A 21,961-nucleotide genomic window follows, 5' to 3' on the forward strand; every position below is an offset into this window, starting at 1 on the left:
TTTAGGTGGAACTGTCCTTTGTACTACAGAAAACCTCAACTTTGCTTCATGTCTAAACCACCGCTGGTATCGATCATACTTCCTGTTTCCCAGCTCCCCAAGACACAGATGGATCATTAAATTTCTTATCAGAGACTGAGCTTAAGTTATGCTTTGAGGCAGATGAAAGCACTTCTCAGATAATGATCTTTTAAAAAGACAGTGGTATCTGACAGCCCAGTGAAGTTGAACAAGAAGTGCCTCCAGCAGGGTGATGTGGCCTGGCAGAGCTGAACAAGCTCAGCAGTTGCCCAAGGAGCAGAGGATAATGCACTGCTTCAGAAGTGGCAGGGAGATAAAGATAACGCCCTGTAGATGGCAAGGAACACTAATCCTATAAACTACAGGGATACAAGCACATGAAATAAAATCGATTAGCTATACTCTATTAAGTTTTGGCACAGACATTCATTTGGAAGCTTATAAATAACTCTTTCAATTAATTCAAGTTAATCTTCCTTGCTACCCAGAAAGTTAAAGGCGTTATCAACAATACAATTCTGAGAAAAGCATTCATGATATCAGGATTCAATATTACATAAAAACCTCACCAAAAAAGCCCAAAACTCTCTCAAAAAATCCACAAGAAATGCCAGAACAGACAATGCTGGGACAAAAGTGATTCTTTGGATACCAAGCAGAGGTGTAGAATGGCAAAGAAATCACAAAAAAAAAAGAAAAAAAAGGGCATTTTTTAAAGCTTTATCTAATAAAATTTACAACAGTTCATTTCAGAAAGGATAAGGCTTTATCTATATCAGTATCCAGAAACCAGTGAAAGACTTCTCTTCAGTCACGTGGAGATCAACTCCTTGCAATACTTAAAGAACTTTGTGCATGAGCAAAATCTAAACCACAAAAGCATTTTGAGGGGCAAGTCAAGAGACTGAGCAGCTCAGTGACAGTGCAGCCCTGCCCTGGGAACTGGAAATAGGGCTAGCACAGAGGCATCCAAGTCATCACATTGTGGGCACCAGGAAGAGGCTTCAAGGAGGGACTGCTGGAAGCAGGGGCAGATTCTTGTCAGCAAACCATCAGCGTCATGTAACTGGGCCAAAAGACTGGCAGGGTTTGGCTGTCTCTTATCTAAACTAAGCACTTTTCTTTCCTCTAACTCAGAGCTGGGCTTGTTTTCAGAGGAACAGTGGGTGCAGAACTACTATGTAGAAGGGAGAACGGTCTCCTGCTGTAGACCACGGAACTAAGCCCAGCTATGTGGCATGACTAAGCTATTACAAACGTGTAAAATTCACACGTCAAAAGCTGTTTTCAGTGTAAAATTTTGATAACATTGCTGAAAAATTCAGCAATTCTTCAGCTGGAAGCCTGCATTATAAGCTGTCTGACAAGTGCCTTGGTGAGCAGAGCAGACAATGTCTAGAAACAGGCTGAAGAAAGTTCCATGTGTTCATAACTGAAGCAGCATCAGAGGATGGCCTGATCTTTCAGTGGCCAGAGTTGAGAGCTACATTTGTGGCCTTCCCTGCCAGCCATGGAAAGCTGTCTGCTCTTTGCTAGACAAAGTTCAGGACTGTACTGGCAGAGCAGGAAATGCCCTTCTCATTCTCTTTCCTCCTGCGAGTGGATACAGTGACAGCTGCTCAAGAGACTGTCATCTGAGTCCAGTACAACATGTAGGTCACTAGGTTAGCAAACCTGCCTCAGAAGCACTCATGGAAAGCACGATTCCTCAACTACCTGGCACTTCCAGAGCTGAAGAAAACAACCTGAAACGCAGCTCTGGGCAGGTCACTGGAACCCCCTTATCTTCCCTACTTCACAGAATCAATCACTAGGTTGGAAGAGACCTTCAAGATCATCAAATCCAACCCAGCTCTAACACCTCAACTAAACCATGGCACCAAGTGCCACATCAAATCTTTTTTTAAACACATCCAGGGATGGTGACTCCACCACCTCCCCAGGCAGACCATTCCAGTACTTTATCACAGACCTGACTTAAAACAAAAAACCCACCCACACAAGAACTCAGCTTCACTTCTCCCCATCTGTCTCCTCAGTTTCTGTCTTCAGGACCTTTCCTTTCTGTCCTGCTACAAGTCTGCCAGCAAAGCACACTGCAGGAGAGAGCCCGCTGGGGATTCACCAGCACAAGTGCTCCTGCCAGGTCTCACAGGTATCCTGCTCCAACCACTGAGCTGTGGTATTTTCTTACAGCGTTTTAGGGCCTCGGCCAGTACAAAGAAACCCAGAGGAAGTCGCTCAGTGTGCTGTGGCCAAGCAGGGGAAGGGGCCTGAGTGCCCGAGAGATGGCTCAGACAAGTGCAGGTGGGTTAGGAAGTGGAAGGATGATGAACATGTACGTGTCTCACAAGGCAGCCTGAATATGGCTTAAACTAGAGTGTGCACTCAATTTAGTCAAAAAAGGCAGAAAGCTCAAAAACTATTTAAGAGGCTTTCAAAATCCTGTAACAGTACCAGGAACACAAAGTCTCAGCCACCTGGGGCTTCTGCTAAATAACTTTCTGAGGAATTTCAGCAGAATTAAGATTAAATTGTTTTGATAATTACATTTAAACACCACTTCACTAAACATTACAAAGGGGTAATGCTCTAAAGAGAGAATAACTCATCTATTGTTAATTTTTTAAAAAAATCTTTTATTTCAGGACTGATACATTTATCAGAGTTTGAGTGCAAACACATACACACTATACTTCAACTCACCATTAGCTGAATGTTTTTAAAAGCAGGGGGAACAATTCTAAGCCTGTTTCATGCAGCTTTAGAGAAAAAAAAAAAAGAGCATCAGCAGGTTGCTGGATTTTCTTTTTTCAGTATGACTTTCTAGCATGTCCCACTGTCTGCAGGAAGGTATAAGATACACATGAATGGTGCAGCCTAAAAGCTCATAGTTCACCAGCTGCCCTCTAACCTATGATTCAAGCTGTAATTGTACCACTTCGTGCACATGCACTGAAGCCAGCAATCCAAAAACCCATGCCAACACTTCAGATCAAAATGTCCTCGACACTTGTTCTTCTCACACCTAACAAAACACCGATATATTCAGATACTCAGATCAAAGGGAAGCATTTTCTATGAAAAAAAAAAAAAAAAAAGAAAAGCCTTAGAAAAGGAGAAAAATAATTACAGTTGTGCTTTATATGCTCAGAAACCACTATTTCCCTGAGGGGAAAGATTTATTAGGAAAAAGATGGATTTCTTGTCACTTATCACATTAACTCACTGAATTCCATCTAATAAACATGCATTAAAAACCAAGGAGCAGCACCTCATCCCACAGACTTTGGACTGCCAGGTATCCCTGCTGCATGGGCAAAGCCCACCAAGCACACAGAGTTCCCACGGCAGAGCTGTGCTTCCACAGCACAAGTCTGGTCACAGCAATGGCAGATCAAGGGCAGGTAATTACAAGCACTTCTGAAGAGACATTGTGATGCATTGGTCAGTCATGCAACCTTGTGAGTCATGTGTGAACATTTGACTTTTATTAGACCTCAGAAACATAATGAATAATAGAAAAGGAAATAAAGATCATGCTGGCACAGCCACTGCCCTGCAATGCCAACTTTACAGTTACCACACACAGACCAGGAAAATAAAATATATTGTCAGAACACAAGGAAATACAAAGCACATGAGATACTCGAAAGACAAGGAATCTCAGCATAAGACCACTGCCTGCACTGCTGTAAAGCAGTGAATAAATTCAAAGTTTACTGAGCAATTGTAAGTACAATACAGGGAAAAAAAAACCAAACACAAAAATCAGTTTGAAATGCTGAACACAGCATGTTGATAATAGAGCAGAACAGGACAAATATCATGACATTAGCTGGCCTTCAATTTACGACAAGGTGAGAGCATTCTAAGTTGGTGCCTCTGTGTTGTGAGGGAATCCACAAAGTGCATATCATGAGCCTTGCTGCGCTTTGTGAAGGTATTGCCACATAGCTATATGACCAACAGAGGACATTTCCAAACAGCACATTGCCAGGTAGGAGAGGATAATGATATGAAAGGAAATTTGAATGAAAAAACCTAAAGAGTTACAGGACAAATCACTGCCTTTATCATTAACTTCTTACACTAATAAATATCTTCCTGCTATTCCTTAATTTTAACAAACAAGCAAAAAGCTTGAGGAGAATTGACCCTGATTCCAGCTGATGGGCAGGATATAAGGGATGTCTTAATTTACAGGAGGGAACCAAATATAAATGATCTATTTCAGTCCTATCCATTAGACTTGCAGCAATGAAATGCACTTCAAGCCAAGACCTCCTATGTGAAAACACTGATAATGTACCAAGGGAGAGTACTCTAGAGTTGTGCAGAAAACCATCATGTCCCTCTAAGAGGAAAAAAATAAGAACATTAAGAAAAGCACAGAATAATGTATCAGTGAGAGAACAAGAGAGCCACTGAGTGATCACCAAATTATGAGGCCACAGAGTAGGATACCACAGTGGCTACCACAAAATGTTGCAGTGAAACTCCATGTATAGGAGGCTGAAGGTAGATAAAAAGGAAAGTTAAAGACCTCAGAGAAACCAATAAGCCCACCTTCCTGCAAACACACACTCCTATCACAGCTGATAAGGGAGGACAAGGTGGATTAGGTCTATCAGCAGTCTGAGAGTGGGTAAACAACCAAGGCTAAACTAATAAACAATCAGCATCAGCAAGAGTTATGACAAGAGTTGTGCAGAATGCAAAACACAGCACTAAAATACCCTGGAGGAGCTTCCTACTCAAGTGATGGACAGGGAAAGCAGAAAACTTTCAGTTAGCAGGAACCTCAAGAGAATGTCTGGATGAAAAGGGAAGAGACAAGGAGTGATCAGGCAACTACAATTGTGCTTCACTCATCTGAAAAAGAACACACCACGGGAAATTCACAGTCTGTTCAAACAGAACTATAAATAGGAACAAACAGCAGAGATTGGGGCACAAAGCAATAATAGCAATGTCCTAAAGGGAGGGACAGAGGAATGGGTGCCAGGAGGAGAAAGGGCCTCTTTTGCTGAGTGGACTTAGGCAGAGAACAAAAACACAGGCAAAAGCGCTTACAAAAGAATGGGCCAGATTTAGATCAAAGATCAATTCTGTGCATTTGGATAAATGCAAAACAAAAACACATTTAACAGCATTACAGACTCTTAAAATAATATGACAAGTTTTGAGAATGCACAGTCCTCCAGAAATCCACAATCAAATACAGGAGTCCAAGAGGAGGTGAGATGGAAGGCAGTATTTCAGATGGCTCAAAGGTGATGAGGTGATTCACTGTTTAAAAATCTGTATAGTTTAATAAGAAAATAGCAAAAAAATTAACACCAGGAAGAAAACAAGGGAAAGTCACAGTACACGAGTGGATGTAGTTTTCCACACAACAATAATCTCAAAGCAGTGATGGATGTACAGAAAATTAGTAGAAAAGCAGAGCAGAGCTGAGGACCATCATGAGAAAAGAAAACAACCCCAAAACAAACACATGCATTCAGTGCAAGACAATGGACAGAAAAACTAAATCCTGAGGCAAAGCTAGTGCTAAGTGGAAAAAAAAAAATCTCTTATATTGAAGAAAACAAATACTGACACAGACATAAATTAAAAAAAAAAAACAAACCACCAAACACACCAGCATTCAGAAAATAGAGCAGGCTGAATAAATTTAGGAGAGAAAAGGCAGCTCATTCTGTTTCTCCATGGACCAAAGTTTCACTGTGTGAGAAAAAGTGGTAAACTGGCTGAGCACCAAAATGAACTCTGGGCTCAGGGATGAGAGTTTGCAATAATGAAACAGAAAATGAAAAGCAAGGTGACTACAGTCATTCTTGGGACCTACATTAAGATTGTACCTAGAAGGGAGAGTGCACCTACTACTACACAGCAGAACATACAAAAAAACCCCCAGCAGTTCCTAAAAAGGGGGTCAATAAAGGCCTGCAAGACAGAAACAGCAAATCAGCAGGACAGAATCAAATGGCTTGAAAGAGGAAGTCATGCTCGATATGGGCATAATACAAGCAGTGAAAAAATCCTGTTTTACAAACACTGAAGCGGGAGAGCAGAGCAGAGCAGAGGTGTTCCCGCACCCGTAGCAAAGGTGCCGCTGCCTAATCTGTCGCCCAAAAACGCAAAACAAAAGATCCAGGTAAAGGAGGGCATTTGGTGGCCCGTTCCACACCTTCACATCTCTGTAAAGGCAGAAAACTTGCTGTGGAGAAACATTTTCACACTGAGAGCAATAAACAGTTTTCAGGATTCAGACTCCTGACATTCATGTAACAATACTCAAGGGCTCAACAACGCCGTCGTGTTTCCGAGCTGCCAAAGCAGCTCATGGGGTCTGTGATTCCGCGGTTCGATGTCATTTTGCCCCTCGCACACCAAACCCGCTGTAGCCAAGCCCTTGTTTTGCAAGTCATACGAGCACCGGGAGCTCTCCGTGCAGCCGGGAGGCGCCGTTAGGAAGTTCCAACCCCTCCCGGCCTCGGACTCGGGGCGCCCGGCTCTCCAAACCCCCCGTTCATTCACCTCTTGCCGCCTTCTTTAGCGAGCTCCCAGCTCCACACGCCAGCCCAGCTCTGCCCAGCTCCGGGGCCTCCGGGAGAGCTCAGCGAGCCCGGGGGCTGCACCTTGGCCACCCGCCTCTTACCCCTGCTTGTCCTCCCCAGAAGGGGAGGGACCGGTGGTCCCGGCGAGGCAGCCGAGGGGCACTCACAATCCCTGGGGGCATCTGCATCAACCACCAGAGCCGACGGGACCCCGGGCCGCTGCCCGGGGCCGGGGGGCTGCGCCGGCCCGGCCCCCGCCCCAACCGGGACCTGTGCCGGCGGGCCTCTAGGGGACCAGAGGGCGGGGTGGGCTGAGCACGGTGCCTTCACTCATTAACGCACGGCCGGCAACGGGGCTACCAGCGCCCAGCCCGGCGCTGTCCCTTCCCCTCAGCCCGATGCGCGCCCCGCTCCACCCCAGCTCCGCGTCAGCCACCAGCCAGGCCGCGTCCGCCCTGCCTCACCTCAGGTCAGCTCCGCGCAGCCCCGCCGAGAGCGCAGCGGGGCCGCCGCGGACCCCGTGCCCTCCGCCCCTATCCGGCCCCGGCCCGGTGCTGCCGCCGCTCCTTTGTGCCGAAAGATGGAGGCGACTCACGGCGCGGCCCCGCCCCGGGCCCAGGCCCCGCCCCGACCGCGACCGCGCCCCCCGCCGTCTCCCGGGCGACCCACCCCGCCCTCGGCCCCGCCCCCGGCACCGCAGCTTCGCCCAATCGAGACGCGAGGGCGTCGTAACGTCATCCCTCCAACCAACCCCCGTCCGCTCCGCGCGCCGTTCTGCCCGCCGTAAGAGCGGCGGGGATTGGGTGCCGCGGGGGCGGGGCCGCCGAAGGAAGAGCTCGCTCGGTTGGCTGAGGGAGGCGGAAGGGGCGGGGCGGCCGGCGGAGGGGAGCGGGGTCAATGGCGACGCTGCGGGCCCGGCGGTGCCGCTCGCTGTGAGGGGTCGCGGTACGTGCCGGGGGCGGGCCCGGGGCGGTGGGGCCGGAGAAAGCGCCCGGGGGCGGGGATAGCTGCCGTGGCCGGGGTGCCGGGCCCTTCGGGTGCCGGGGTGAAGAGGGCCGGGCCTGGGCCCCGTGAGAGCGGCGGGCCGGGGGCCGCTCCCGGGACGAGGGGCTGGAGGGAAGGTGGGGAGAGGAGGTCGCAGTGAGGACTCGGAGCAACTCGAGCCCGGCACGGCCGGGAGGGTTCCCCGCACCGAGCTGCGGGAGCACCGCAGGAAGCGGGGCCCGGGGGCGGTCTCAGGCTCGTGGGGAGCCATTCATCCCCTCCGTCTCCGGGGCGGCTCCAGGCTCCGCACGCAGCGCTTATTTGATGTGTGGGGAGCTCTGCCCGGCTCGGTTCAGTGGCGGGGTGATGAAATGGGTAGGTAAGTAGTCTTTGTTATTTAATGAGGCTGAATGTATTGGTAATCGGGTACCCAAGACGCCGTCGCTGCTCTGCATCTGTCCCAGCCTAGGTGGTGGCAAGGGTTATGAAGTTTGGGAGGTTTTTTGATCCTGGGCGTGTTGCCATCTGGTATTATACAAACCTGCGGTTTACAACTGTAACAAACTTCTGTCACTTGCAGTGGCAGCATAGCCCTAGAATACAGTCACCAGACGAAAACATAGATAAGTAGGGAGAAGTTACCAAGTGCGTGTTTTTTGTCTGGTCTGGTTTGTGTGTGTTTGCTTCAGATGGGAGAGGGCAAAGAATACAGCAAGATTAGCAAACTTTATAAGTGCAAGTGGATTTAATCTGATGCTGCTTGGTGGGTTTTTTCTCCCCCCGCATCTCTTTTCCCCAAGATGGGTCTGTCAGTATCAGACACCAGTTTTCAGGATGGTGTTGAAAACATCATTGCTGCATCTTAATGCAGCACCTTTAATTAGGCCATAATGAAATGTTAATTCACTTCCTGTATCTTAAAATATATTGTCTGAGTGAACTGACTGATCCAGATGGTTTGCTGTTGAAGGCTTTATTCCCCAGAGCTTACTGTGTTCTTGTAGAATTCCTCTCTCTCAGTTTGCTTTTATTACTTTCAGTCACCATTGTATTGGAACCTTTTGTTTCCTCTCTAAATATATAGGTTGAGATGACACAAATGGAAAAACAAATTATGTTGTTTATGCAGCATTTGGGTAGGAAAGCTGGCCTTCTGATCAGGACCTGTATTCAGCAGTGAGATTTGATTTTTATCTTTGCAGGTTTCCAGCTTGAGCCACTTTCAGAAATTACACTCGAAGAGCAAGTGTTCCATGCTTTCTGGAAAGTGGACTTGTCTTAGGGTAGATTTTTTGGTTAGATATTAAAAAAAGAAATAAAGAAAAGTTAAAAAAAGAGAAGATCACCAGCCCTGGATCTGTCCTTCCTGTCCCCAGGAATTCTTAAGAGAATTCTTTTGTTTTATCTTCTTTTAATAATACTGACCTTAATAATGCATCCTGCTGTAACAGATATTAGTCCAGTGCGCTAAGCTGAATTTCTCCTGAGACCTCAATTTTTTAATTTTTGTTACAAGCAATACCCCACAAAACTATCGGGTTTTGTAAGGATTTCAGGACTTCCTGCAGGATTGAGTCCTTGAAGGATGATAAACAGGTTTTTTCCCTTATTTGAGTTACTGCATCCCTTCTTCTTTGGAAGAGTAACTGTTCTGGGATCTCTATTGTGCTGAAATGCAGACAGGATGAGATCCCAAATGAATAGTAATTGGCAGAACTGTGGGCAGTCATCTGCAGTCCTTAATTGCTGCAGTTGTATCAGGGAGATAATGAAGTAGAAGAAAGTTATGTGTGCATGTCTTTAAATGAACAGCTCTGTATGTTGTGTTTATGTTGTACTTCTGTGCACAATTTTGATGTACAGGCTTGAAACAAAAACAGGCATTAGGGCTCCGTTGTGTAGCACAGAGCTGGCAGAATAATTCTGCAATGAGACACCTAGGACTTACAGAAGCAGTTTGTTTCATCCTGGGCTTACAGGTGTCAAGACCATGAGTTTCCTTGTTAGGTCTACTACTTGGAGCATCTCCACTTTGCACCTGGTACTGAAATCTTGAAGCAGAGGATGGCTGCACTGTGTGGGAAGGGGCTATGTTCTCTCCAGGGAAAGTGCTGCTCATTTTGTAACTCCAGCTCTGTTTTAGCCATGAGGAGTTTCCTTTCTCACTCACCTGTTGACCCCCAGCCAGGTTCCCTCCCCCAGTTTATATGCCGGGCACAGTGTTCTGGGGTCATGCTTCTAAAAAATATCCCTTTGGCCAATTCAGGACTTCTGTCCTGGCCACGCTCCTTCACTGCTTCTTGTGTAGCTCCTCACTGCTGGAGCGTGAGATACTGAGGAGTCCTTGGCTTTGGCTAAAACTGCAAGTGTTATCAATGTTATTGTCACTCCAAACCCAAATCACAGAGCTGTACCAGCTACTAAGGAGTTTAGCTCTGTCCCAGCCAAAACCAGAACAGCTGCTAATTTCTGAAATCTCACTGTTAATCACTTCTAAATACACGCATTCAACAACTGAAAACAGGCAAGCTTTCTCAAATTTTCATATTGGTTGGTCTAAAAGAACTTGGGATTTGATGTTTTGCCATTGCTTTGTCTCTCTTCAGAACAGACATGGAGGAACAGAAATAAAAGGGTAAGAGTGTAGGTGAGGATGTTTAATTTTATTTTTTTAAAATACTTAAGCAAAGTAAACCCATTAAATCATGACTTTCAGAAAAACAGCCTGATAATGATGAAAAGAGTAAAGAAGGAGTAATAGATGATGCTTATTAGTCTTAGCACTTAGGCAGTGAGTCTGTGTCTCAGTGCCTACTATGCAGTGTTCTTTAGAGAGCTGAAGTTATTGTAAGGGCAGCAGGTCTGTTTTTCAGGATATTTAATAATTCACTCACTGAAAAGCATAGTCAGACTCCTGATGTTTTGCATATTGTGTTTCTAGGAGACACTGTTCCACAATGGATGGGGGAGATGGTACTGCTGACCTCGTGATTAACAAGAGGTTCGTGTCTGAAGCAGAGCTCGAGGAGCGACGGAAGAGAAGGCAAGAGGAATGGGAAAAGGTCCGAAAACCTGAGGACCCAAAAGGTATGGGCTAAATTTTAGAAATTATAGGAAAAAGATCTGTGAATTTTTCACTTTTGTGGAAAATAGAAATAAAAAGTAATGCCTTTTTATTTTCTATAACTAAAGGATTTTTTACATGAAGGAACAGAACTATTGGTGGTTTATGTTTCTAACATATGGTCTCCCTTCCTGATTTGTTCCTTTCAGAATGCCCAGAGGAGGCATATGACCCACGGTCGTTGTATGAAAGGCTCCAGGAACAGAGAGAAAAGAAGCAGCAGGAGTTTGAGGAGCAATTTAAATTCAGTAAGCAGCACCAGCAGCAAACTGCATGTGTTGTATGCAACAGCTGTGCACAACTTCTGAGTAAAGGACATATCTGTGTGTCTTGCCTCCCTCTCTGAGAGGGAAACAAAGGCTTCAGCAGAGTACTATTGAAATCCTGGATTTTTAAAGAAATACGTTCTGTACCCTGGGGCAACACTGCACACATGCAAAACTCAAAAGATGTTTGTAGTTATCAAGCTGCATGCCTGTAAAGTGTTGAAAACTGAGCTTATATTGCATATAATATAAAAAAACCAACAAACAAACTCGATAGCAATCCATGAAAAAGCGTGAAAGTATCGTGGTTTTGTGAGTTTTGAACTGATGCTTTAACACATGCTTGAATCAATTAAAGAAATTCTGTTAGAGCAGCTATTACATTTCCAAGCCATAATTGTTTGACTGAAAGTGATTTGAGACTTAAGATTATGATTTGGAAGAAGTAAATTTGCATGTTTTGATTCTTCAAAAGTAGATGTTTGACTCTTCTAATGGAATGGGAACCTAATTTCTATTGATGTTTGAATTTCTGGTTTTAATAGAAAAGCCCTTTGAAAAGTGGCAAGTACAGATGGCAGCTCTAATGCATGGTAGTCTCCAGCTGACTGACTGCTGTCAGCCTGAGTGGGAAGGGCTTCTAATAACTGTGTAAATTAATAGTTTTTCTTGCCCAGGTGTATTAGATCTGCAGCACCTTTGCTCTGCTAATCCAAGTACTGGAATGGGAAGTAGCCCTGAGAAGTAAACCCACTTCTGCTTTTAAGGCAGCCACAGCAGAATATCAGATACCAGCTAACCTGGAGAACAAAACCTATTGCAGAGTGCCTGGGAGGGAACCTCAGTGAAACCTCAGCTCAAAGGACCTCAGTGGCTGCTTCTCTTAGTTTGCAGATGAGGCAGGCAGAAAATGGAATTAATTCATGTCACTTGCTTCAAAAAATGTCAAGAGTTTCACTACTTTTGCTCTTTGAAGGGACCCTCAGCAGTAGTAGTGAGAACTACAAGTTACTCTTTAAAGCTTTATGAATGAGCTCTGAATGAGTTGGAAGGAACAGAGATTGGCTTTTATAAAGTAACCTCAGATAATAATTGATTTCCAGAGCTTTTCTGTCAGACACAAGCTTGTCAGTTATCAGTAAAAATGGATTTCCTAGTTTGCCCTCAAAGTGACTAGGGCCTTCCTGTGTGGGTGAAGATTAAAAATATAGTGACTTCATGTAAAAGCCTAAAAAATCCTCCTATGGAATTAAACTTTAATGAAGACTAAAGGGGATGATTGGGCTAAGATTTCTGATAATGACTACAAACAGCAAGATTTGGTCTTTCTAAAGCATACTGTTTATGTATTTAATTCTAATTAAATAATTTGCTCAAGAGGCACTGAACATTTGCAGAACAGGAAATAAAAGACCTTCCTGCTGCACTAGCATATACTTTCCTTAAAATAGCGTAGCATGTTTAGAAAAAATTTGTTTTTATTTAGAAATTAGGAGTTGTCTTGCTTCTACTTATTTTTAAATTTTTGAACAGGTGTTAAAACTAATTAGGTAGGAATTGTTTGCTGTAAGAACATGTACTTTCTTTTTTGAGGGAAGAAGTAGTGTGGTTTTTTAGTTATTGGTTGGTTTAAGAGCATTTGGAGGATACAGACTTAGACTTGGTGTCTGAAACCAAAAAATTTCTTCTTTCTTTATTCAGAAAATATGGTAAGAGGCTTAGATGAAGATGAGACGCATTTCCTTGATGAGGTTTCTCGGCAGCAAGAGCTACTAGAAAAGCAACGAAGGGAAGAAGAGCTGAAAGAACTAAATGAATACAGAATATCCTTTGCACTGAAATGACTGGTGGTTACCTAGAGGAGGGTAAGAGTGGGCTGTAGTTTGTTCTGTCAGTTGACATTCTTTTTTATAAAACTGCTTTACAGAAGGTGTATAATGATACACTTTCAAAGTTTAATGGTTTCATTGTAGCTTTGATAGACCACTGCAGTGTTTCATAGTCCCCCCTCAACTCCCACTTCTTTGATACTTTTATTTCCTTCTCCCCCTCCATTGTTTAGGGGTTTGGTTTTTTCTGTTATTGAGGTAATGAAGTAGCATCACTAAAAAGAGAAAGGGAACATAAAGAAAAGCCAGTGTGTTATTTCTGATATTTTGCGTTTGTCTTCTTATGGAAAATTATGTGCTCTTTTTTTTAACTGTATATTGTCTAATTTTAACATACCTATTTGAAATAATGTATGGATTGCTCTCTCTGTTACTCTTTTTGGAGTATTAGATACTTTCTCCCCTGCTGATACCTGCAGGATGAGAACTTAAATACATCTGTGCAGATGTGCTGACTTTCTTCTGGGAAGTCAGTGCCCTTGGAGTCTTGGCTCCTTTGCGTAATACATACTTGTAGGCAGGACTAAGAACAAGATAGTTTGGCTTTGCTGTTAAATGCCTAATTTTCTTGTAGATATGCTAGAAAATCATATAGGATGCTTTTTCTCTCTAATTAGTGCCAATCAAGGGAGGTTGGAATGATTTGAGAACTTCAGTGCTAAGCAAAATGGTTTTTTGAGATTTACTAAACTTATGCACCATCTGATGGTTTCCTTGTCTCTGGCTTTTGAGTTATGGGTGAACAAAACACAAATTCTCAGGGAAGCTTTAGTATAAATGAGAGAGCTTGTGGATACAAGGAGGAGACCAAAACCAGTCAGCAAATAAAATTGAATAGGGCTGATACTACAAAGGTTGGTCTTATCTTGTGTTAGTCAATGAATTACAGTTTGGAGCATGTGTCCTGTGAAGAGCATCTCAATTAGCTCAGGAATGCGTTTATGAAAAAGCAATCCTGATGCATTTTTTTCACTTCAGAAATAGGCTGCAGTTAGTTGATTGCTTTGGAGTATTTTCTTGATTTGCTGGATCTAATCATGGGATATTTGTGGGATATATTTAGTTTCGGTGGTGGTTGCTTGCGGGGCTGGCTGATCCAGGGTTGTGCAGTGTGAGATTGTGCTGTGGGAGCAGCTGACAGCTCTCGTTATGTCACGTACATCTGGGGTGAGCCATACCAGCCTGGAGGGAATTTAGTTGCCTTGAATTAGCCACATAACACACAGATCCCTGAACAGCCTGATCAAGATGTACAGGCCATCTTACCTCAGTCTTTGCACTCTTAGTAATATTGGTGGCTCTGAATCCAAAGTCTTGCTGTAAGAATTAAACTGTAGAACTTATTGCTGATGGGGTGGAGGAAGGGAGAATGTTTTATAGTCACCTCATCTCATGAGAAAATCAAAAGTGTTGCACATTTAATTTCCTTTTTAAATTCTTTTTATTTAACCATAATATTTCAAGCAACCTCAGAGCAAAATGACTTGTGTTTTGAAATTTTTGGCAGTGTTCTGAAATGCAAAAGTGTTTTTTGCTTCTGCAGGTTGTTACTAATGGTTTATCACTTCAGTGACAAAAACCACTGTGCTGCATCTATAGGTGCTGTTCAAGTGCTCTTCCAAATTAATAAGAGGAACGTCAACCTAATGGATTTCGTTATTTGCTCTTTTTTCTGATATAACATCTAACTGAAGCTACCCAGAGGCATTAATTTCATGGTAAAAGCAGCATCAATATTCAAGTACAGAGATTTATTTTTTTTTCTTAATTTTTCAGGTTGAACAATCACAAAATTATACATCTTCAGGATAAATAGGCCTTGGAATATTTTAATGTATTCTTGAGCATAAGAAATTCATGTGCATGGATGAATAGGATTTTTTCTTTCTCCTGCATGAATAACTAGATTTGTTTGTTCCTTACCCTATCCAGACCCCCCTGTTCAGATAAAGATTTACAAATATTTTTTTAGCAATTTCCAAGAAGTATTTGAGAACAAGATCATCTTGTCTTCACTCCTGTCTAAATGTAGGAACAGTCCCCCTCCAAGAAGCTGGCTTTACTGAAGGACAGCTTGTTTAGTGCAGTTGATATTTAAGATTGAGAGGTTTGTTTCTAATGTTGTCTTCCTGAGAGGGAACACTTCTTGGCTGGGTACAGCATTACATTTGCTAATGACAGCAGGATGTATAAGATATCTACTAAAAATGTGCTGTGCCTTTCTAGTTGAGGAGTTTTAGGAGAATGCTATCCTGGATGGAAGCTAAAAGTCTGTAATTTGGTATCTTTTAAAAGAAAAGTCTTTGAGTTCCTCAGCCAGGCTTAGAATATAACAATGTAATGGACCTAAATGTGGCAGTGGAACACTGCAGTGTGTCGAAGAATTGTGTGGCAACATCAAATTGTGTTCGTGCACAAGGAGCTTTCAGATGACTCCAGACAGCCACAGGATGGCACTCCTGTGCCATCTCAAAGATAGATAAAATTGAACAGTGGTTTGGGCTGGGAAGACTTTTGGTTGAAGTAAAGAACAGTCTGGGTTACTGCTGTGTCTTTAGGAAAATCAAATAATAAATGGCATCTGAACATTCCTGTCTGTAAAGTGATTGGACACTGATGTTATTTCAAAGCAAAGCAAAGTTTTTGATTTTCAGATATTCAGTAGTGGAAAAAAGCTATGGCTTCAAATATATGATCATCAACATGAAATTCACTATCCAATATATGTCTGCAGTGACTGGGGCACCTGTGAAGCTCCAGGTTGTGGAATTGTAGTTGGAGAAGAAGCTGTTAGAATATTAGATTTGAGTTTATAAACATGCTTTTAAACTAGGTTAATTTGCCTGTGCAGTTAAAATTTTTGCAGAATTTTGTGTGACTCTCCTGGTGCCTCATCTGCAAACAGGGTCTTTGACAGATTTCTCTTCATCACACAAGGAGGTGTGTTCAGTGTGTGCAGAGTTTGCTCTAATAAACAGACCCAGCTCCTTCTTATCCCATCTCAGAACCTGCTTAAGCTTCTTCACATCATTATATGTTTCAGCTTCATTCCACCTTGCTAACACTATTTTAATCTACTTAGCTTTTCTGAGCAGTTGCAATCATTTTTGGGTGAATCTTGGACCACAGTTCCCTTTAATCAATGTCTCCTTTCTCTTGGGCTTGGTCCAAGAGAACCAAGAGACCAAGAGACCAGCAGTAGAAGCTTTATGGTCCTTACAGAGAGATGAGCTGAAAAGGTATTGTTTAAAGACCAAACCTGAAAAGTGGAGCTGTTCTGTCTTGCTAGGCTGAAATCTGCTGGGCTCAGCAACAAGAGGGTTTGAGGAGTGGAAGTGAGTGCATATATTGCTACTCAGCTTTTCTGGTAAGGATTAGAGTGTGGAGCAGCAAATTTGAATTACAAATGTGTTGATCCCTGTAGAAGGGGAAGTACTGCATTGCCTGTTTGGTTTGTTTGTTTTGGTCCAGCCTGACCTTTTTGCTTTTCTAAGGCCTTTAGGAAAAAGGCAGGATGGTGGATATGTTCATGGGTGCTGGGTGTTTTGTGTTACACCTTTCTGGCTTGTGTTGGCTTCACAACAGCCAGGCTGCTGCCTGGGCATCTTCACAGGAGAGCTGGTCCTGATACCTCAGAGAGCTCTGACCCCAGAGGGCGAAGTTTCTTCTCTTTTGGCTGGAGCTATCAGCTCAATGTCATTACAAATAAGTCCATTTTGATAGAATATGTGAATGAACTTCGGTCGCTGCTGTCAGCAGAGCTGGCTAAATATATCGGGGAGGAAATGTCTGTTCTCCCTGTTCCTTCCCAGTTGATCCTTAACCCTTAATTCACAGTACTCTCACTAAAGTGGGAGTCAGTATGGACCCAAAGAAGGAAACTGAGAAGAAATTGCCCATGAAGTCAGTGGAAAACAAGAACAAATTTTCTCAGGCAAAGCTGTTGGCAGGAGCTGTGAAACACAGAAGGTTAGTTTCACACCTCTATAAATTCATGAGGAACGGAACCCAGTTAGCAGTGTAAAGGGAGACAGGCCAAAACTGCCTCCAGAGAGTGAGGTGTAAACCTTAGCCCTAAAGAAAAAAGGGGGAAGGTATAAGAAAAGACCAGTCTTGTTTCTATAGGCTCTCACAAACTGTGGGGAAAAACATGAAGCAAATCAAATAGATAAGCATGTGTAAAGCAAGTGGGTAGGATCTTCATTTCAGAGTGCCAGGCTTGGGCAATCCTGCTTGGGGTTTGAGGGAATCTATTTTACGTCTGTTTGTAGATATCAGTGTCACCTCAAATGCAATTTCATTCAGGTTGCCTAATTTATCAGCCAGTTTTATCTGTGTTTAAAATGGATTGTTTAAAATGGAGAGCATGGGGGAGACAAGGCTACAAGAGAGGAGCTTTGTGTAGCGGTTTGGTACCAGTTTGGTCCTGAGGATATCAGAGAAACTTTGTGTGCCTCGGTGATTTGTACTGATACATCAACACCCTTTCCATCCCATGGAGGTGACAGCTGGGTTTGTGATGTGTTTGCTGCTTTGATCTTGGCCTGCAGACACAGCTGCTGGTGTGTTACAGGTTATGGAGAAACCAGGCATGTGTGACCAGACTTATTTCCTACATATGAATCATCTAATACTTAAGATGATTACTGACATCTCAAAATTCAGTGTGTTCAAATTGTCTCAGAAAATGCAAGATTATTTTAGAAGCTTATCTTGTAGGGTGATGTTTAGCTCCCAGTACAGCAGTTAATTGCATGTCTGAAAAGTGAAGTAAGCACTTCCACCACCTAATGTCTGTGGAGCAGGGTGATAGTTTGGGTCTGGGAAGGCAGAAAAGCTGAGCTTTTACCTTGAGCTGGTAACAAGCAGCCAGTAATGTTGTTTTTGTCTTGTAACTAATAGTACTTAATCCAGTGGGATGTAGAAAAGGAGCTGGCATGTGCATAATGGTACTTCTAAAGTCTGCAGATGGCATCTGTTTAAAGAGAGCATCTTAGCTGACATGTCAGTGCCATTGCAGACTTGCTTTGCAGTCTTCTATTTTTGCCATCTTATCTTTTATTGCAAAGTGGCCCAAAGCAAGTGTAGTGTGAGCTCAACATCTGCTCCCTGAGCTTTGTAATTTCCTGTAAAGGATGTATTACTATTAAAAGCTCTCTGCACAGAGTAACCTTTCATCTGTACTGCATGTTCTGATAGGGACCGAAAAGAGGAAAAGAGTTAATGCATAATAATGCTCATGCTTCATCAGTTCATCACTGCTGAATCTGGGAAGCATTTGTTTATGTGGATGCCTTAGAACTGGGAACATGCAGAAGCAGGGGGGGAAAACCTGAGCAGTGACAGAGGAGAGCTATAGAAGCTCTGAAGAGTCAGAAGTCCAAGTCATGCCCCTTTCTCCCAATGCCACTTTGGACCCAGAAAAAGCCTTTCTGGACACTTCTGTGAATTGCTGTAAGACTGTCTGGGCTTGCTGGGTGCAAGATTTCTAGATGTTTTAGAACAGGCTGTCTAGGTGCTTGAAGGAGGGGGAAGAATCCCTTCAAGGGAAAAGCCATGGATGTTGGCACCAGCAAGCAAGGTAATGCACAAGTGCAAGGCTGTGGTCATGTGGGTGTCTGAAGCTCAGGTAGGCATTCCCAGTCTCCTGTGGGGCACGTCCTGCTGAATAGGCAGCTCTGGGCTGCTGTGCAAGGGGTTTGACTGGAGCTCTAAGAGGTGTTTTCCTTTCCCAGGTTAACAAGTGATACTTGTAGCGTAGGTGTTGGTGCTGCCTTGGATCCTGCGTGTTCCCCAAGGAGCCTCAGTTAATGGCAGTTGGAAATGGTGATGGTCATCAGGGGACCCTGCTGGCATTTGCTGTAGGATTTGAGGCAAAAATGTAACAATGACTTCACAGTAATTAAGTGGTTATCTATGAAGAGCTTATTTTTTCCACAGTTCAGATGGTGGTAACAGTGTGAAGAGGTTGAAACTAGACACTGACCATGACGACAAGAATCAAGGTATGTCCAGCTTCTGCATTTGGGAAGCTGTGTGTCTGTCACTGAACAGCAACTGAGTTGGGGTTGAGTCTCATGGAGGCTTTGCTTTTCTGTTCCTTCACTGGGCAAAGCAGCATGGTTCACTTTTAAACAGTAGAATGGTAAGGCTGGGTGCTAACCTATGGATAATAGGGCTGCAGAGAACCTCTGCAGGTTATCAGGATGTCCCCTGCCAAAACCAGTCCTGACAGATGTTTGTCTGAGGAGCTCTTAAGCCTCCACAGATAGAGACTGTGCACCTTCCTTAGAGAGTTTATTAATCTGAAAGAGTTCAATCTGATAACTAATAGAATTGTCCATAGGTGCATTTCAAGCCTAATGCTTGTTCTGTGGGCAGGAGACACAGAGAACAGATCATCCCCTTCCTCTTCACAGCAGCATTACATGTATTTGTGTACATCCACTTCAGCTTTATGCTCTGAAGTGATTCGGTCCATCCCGAAATCAATTTGTTTCAGAAAATTGTGGGGAACTAGAAGAAAAATAAAGTTGTGTTTCAGCTTTAGCTGTCAGGGCTGCAATTGACTTGCTGTCAAGAAACTCTGACACAAATCGGGCGAGCTGCAGTTGTGTAACGACAACCCAAGGCGCTTCCTGAATCTCCTTCTGTTCAGTAAACTTTCAGAACAGCAGAAATAATTAATTAGCCATGGAAGATGGGAGATGTTGACTAGCAGAATGATGGAATAAAACTTTTTCTCAACTATGCTGTTATATTGCAAAAAAAATACTCAATTACTCAAAGCAGAGCCATTTACTCTTATTTAGTGGGTTTGGTACTTGACAAGCATCAAACTGACAACTTCAGAATAAAACATCTGTAATGCCAGCATAGAGGTGGGCTTAAACTAGTGATGAGAAGAAAAAAATCCCCTGAGGTAGCAAGTCTTTCCTGTCAGAATGACTTTATTACAGCATGAAGCTGCCTTATGCTTTAATTAAATCCTGGAATCATCCGCTGCTTATGTGGGAAGAGCAGGTGAGTGACACGTGGCGGCTCCTGGGCTGATTGAAAGCCCTTTCCTGCAGTCCACTTTTTGACTGAGGCTTCTCTCTTCCAGAAAAACCCTCCTGTGTTCCCCTGGGGAGCAGCTCAGTGGGAGGCTCCACAGTGCATTGTCCCTCAGCAGCCGTGTGCATCGGGATCCTGCCTGGCCTGGGCGCCTACTCGGGGAGCAGCGACTCGGAGTCCAGCTCGGACAGCGAAGGCACTATCAATTCCACTGGGAAGATTGTCTCTTCTGTCTTTCGTGGCAACAGTTTCTTTGATGGTCCATAACAAAATCCCTCCATGTGTAATGTAGTGCAGAATATCTTCCAAAGCCCTGATGGATGCTTGTTGCATCCTTCTGCCCCAAATATAATCTTTCTAGCTAACCTCTCAACTTTAATACACTGAGATACTCCTAAAGTAACTCATTATTTCTTCCCCTACCCCCAACTTTCCATTTCTGGGGTGCATACTGAGCCTGGAAGAAGAGCTGCCATCCTAAAGCAGAAGACACACCTAACCATGGCACAAAGGTCTGAGGGTATGGAGGAGAGAGCTTTTATCTTTTACAATTCTTATGGAAAGAATTATGTTGATTTAAGAAGTTTATACAAGACTAACAGGCAAAAAATAATCACTTGAAGCAAAGAAGTCTTGTAGAAGCAGCCATGTGTTCTGTTTTAAAATGTCATTTTTATTCTGTATTTGAAAAATGGGGGCAGAACCAAATTTGAGCAGATGGTGAAGTGTAGATTGCCATGACACTGTAAAGAAGTTTTAGTGTTACATGATTAAAGACGTTCTGAATGCATTTTTTTATCTCTGCCTGTGCCATTCATAATTGTTCTTATTCCATTAATCAATTTCTGCTCTACCCAGCCAGCCCCTCCCTCAAACCACCATCCACAAGAGGTGTAGTTCAGTTTCCCACAAAAGCAGAGGTGTTGATGGAAAACTTGGTCTGAGCGAGTTCACAGGAACTGCAGTTGGCTTTTCTGCTCAAAGGCTGTTGCTCCAGCACTGGGGCTTGACAAGTCATGCAGCTTTTCAGCAGCAGTGTCCTGAAGGGCATGAATCCAGGGCGGGTGGGACTCTCCTGTTCAGCCAAACTCCTCTGTACAGAAGTTGGAGGATTCCAGAAGCAGGGCTCCTTTTAATCTCAGTGTGCTGATGGGAGTTTGGAGGGTTGGAAAGCTCAGCACGGCTGCTCAGAGGGGTGGAAGTGTCTTTGTGCAATCCTGCTCTTGTGGGACAGCAGCTGGTCAGTGTGTACCAAGGGGCAGTTACCTGGAGGTGACACTGAGGGACTTGTGAGGGAGCAGTGGGCTAAAAGCAGAGAAAATAAGGCCTGTAGTGGATTCATGCCTTAGCTTGAGTGTAGAATTTTCCAAAGGAAAGAGGGAGAGTTGTGCTCACAATGAAGCTATCCTTAGCCAAACACCCTTTGTATTTGCACAGCCCTGTTCCACAGTCAGATCCTGACAAACACACTGCAGTTCATCCCCTGTTCTGGGCTGCCTGGCACCTCCTGTGTTTGCTCCAGAGTTGCTCCTGTCTCTTCTCTAGATACTGTAATTATGGCACTTTCAGGTGGAAAATAAGTAGATCTCATGCAGCCTCCCTAATGCTTTGCTTTTGGTGACTTTCATTTTACTGAGCTAAGGAATGAAATGGAAGTGGTGCACAAAAAAAAAAAAAGGCTTGTTTTTTTATTAAAGTTGCATGGACAAGAGCCTCAAGGAGTGGGTATGAGAGCTGCTGCTGCTCTTCCCTGGCATTAAACTAGATCAATACTCTGACTGTAGAGTCAGAGCAGCCTGGCCCAGCTGCCAGCATGCTGGGGCCATTTTCCTGAGTGGTATCTTGCACAGCTGCCTGATTTAGGGAGAAATTTGTAGTGGGAGTTTCCAGCCAATTGTGGCAAATGCAGTGGTGGGCTGCAGGTGAGATGGTGTGTATATCATGGTGTGTATATGTTGTGTAAGGCCAGGAGGAGACATAATCCAGGAAAAGCAGATGTGAGGGCCCTCTGCCTTCCTCCTGTTCCTAGAAGAATGGAATAGGACGCTTGGGGAA

General features: G+C 43.9%; 2 protein-coding genes across 3 annotated transcripts in view; one reads left to right on the forward strand and one right to left on the reverse strand.

The window, feature by feature from the left end:
- Nucleotides 1-7,425, reverse strand: part of RSPRY1 (ring finger and SPRY domain containing 1) — a 35,800-nt gene extending 28,375 nt beyond the window's left edge. The window contains exon 1 of one of the 2 annotated variants that reach the window (XM_086847490.1): nt 7,257-7,425. The gene's annotated coding sequence lies outside the window, so the exon portion shown is untranslated. Of the gene's footprint in view, nt 1-7,051 lie in introns of both variants that reach the window. The other variant, XM_086847488.1, reaches the window with a different exon arrangement.
- A 24-nt stretch (nt 7,426-7,449) lies between these two features.
- On the forward strand, nt 7,450-20,696 carry PSME3IP1 (proteasome activator subunit 3 interacting protein 1). The gene is made up of 7 exons (XM_086847492.1): nt 7,450-7,532; nt 10,513-10,658; nt 10,845-10,943; nt 12,663-12,784; nt 16,686-16,819; nt 18,791-18,855; nt 19,956-20,696. Exons 2-7 carry the CDS (start codon nt 10,529-10,531, stop codon nt 20,171-20,173), a joined length of 768 nt encoding a protein of 255 aa, XP_086703618.1. The 5' UTR covers nt 7,450-7,532; nt 10,513-10,528; the 3' UTR covers nt 20,174-20,696.
- Nucleotides 20,697-21,961: the final 1,265 nt, after the last annotated feature.

The sequence above is a fragment of the Cyanistes caeruleus genome, chromosome 12, assembly GCF_971803275.1.
Source record: "Cyanistes caeruleus chromosome 12, bCyaCae1.hap1.1, whole genome shotgun sequence".
Taxonomy (NCBI): domain Eukaryota; kingdom Metazoa; phylum Chordata; class Aves; order Passeriformes; family Paridae; genus Cyanistes; species Cyanistes caeruleus.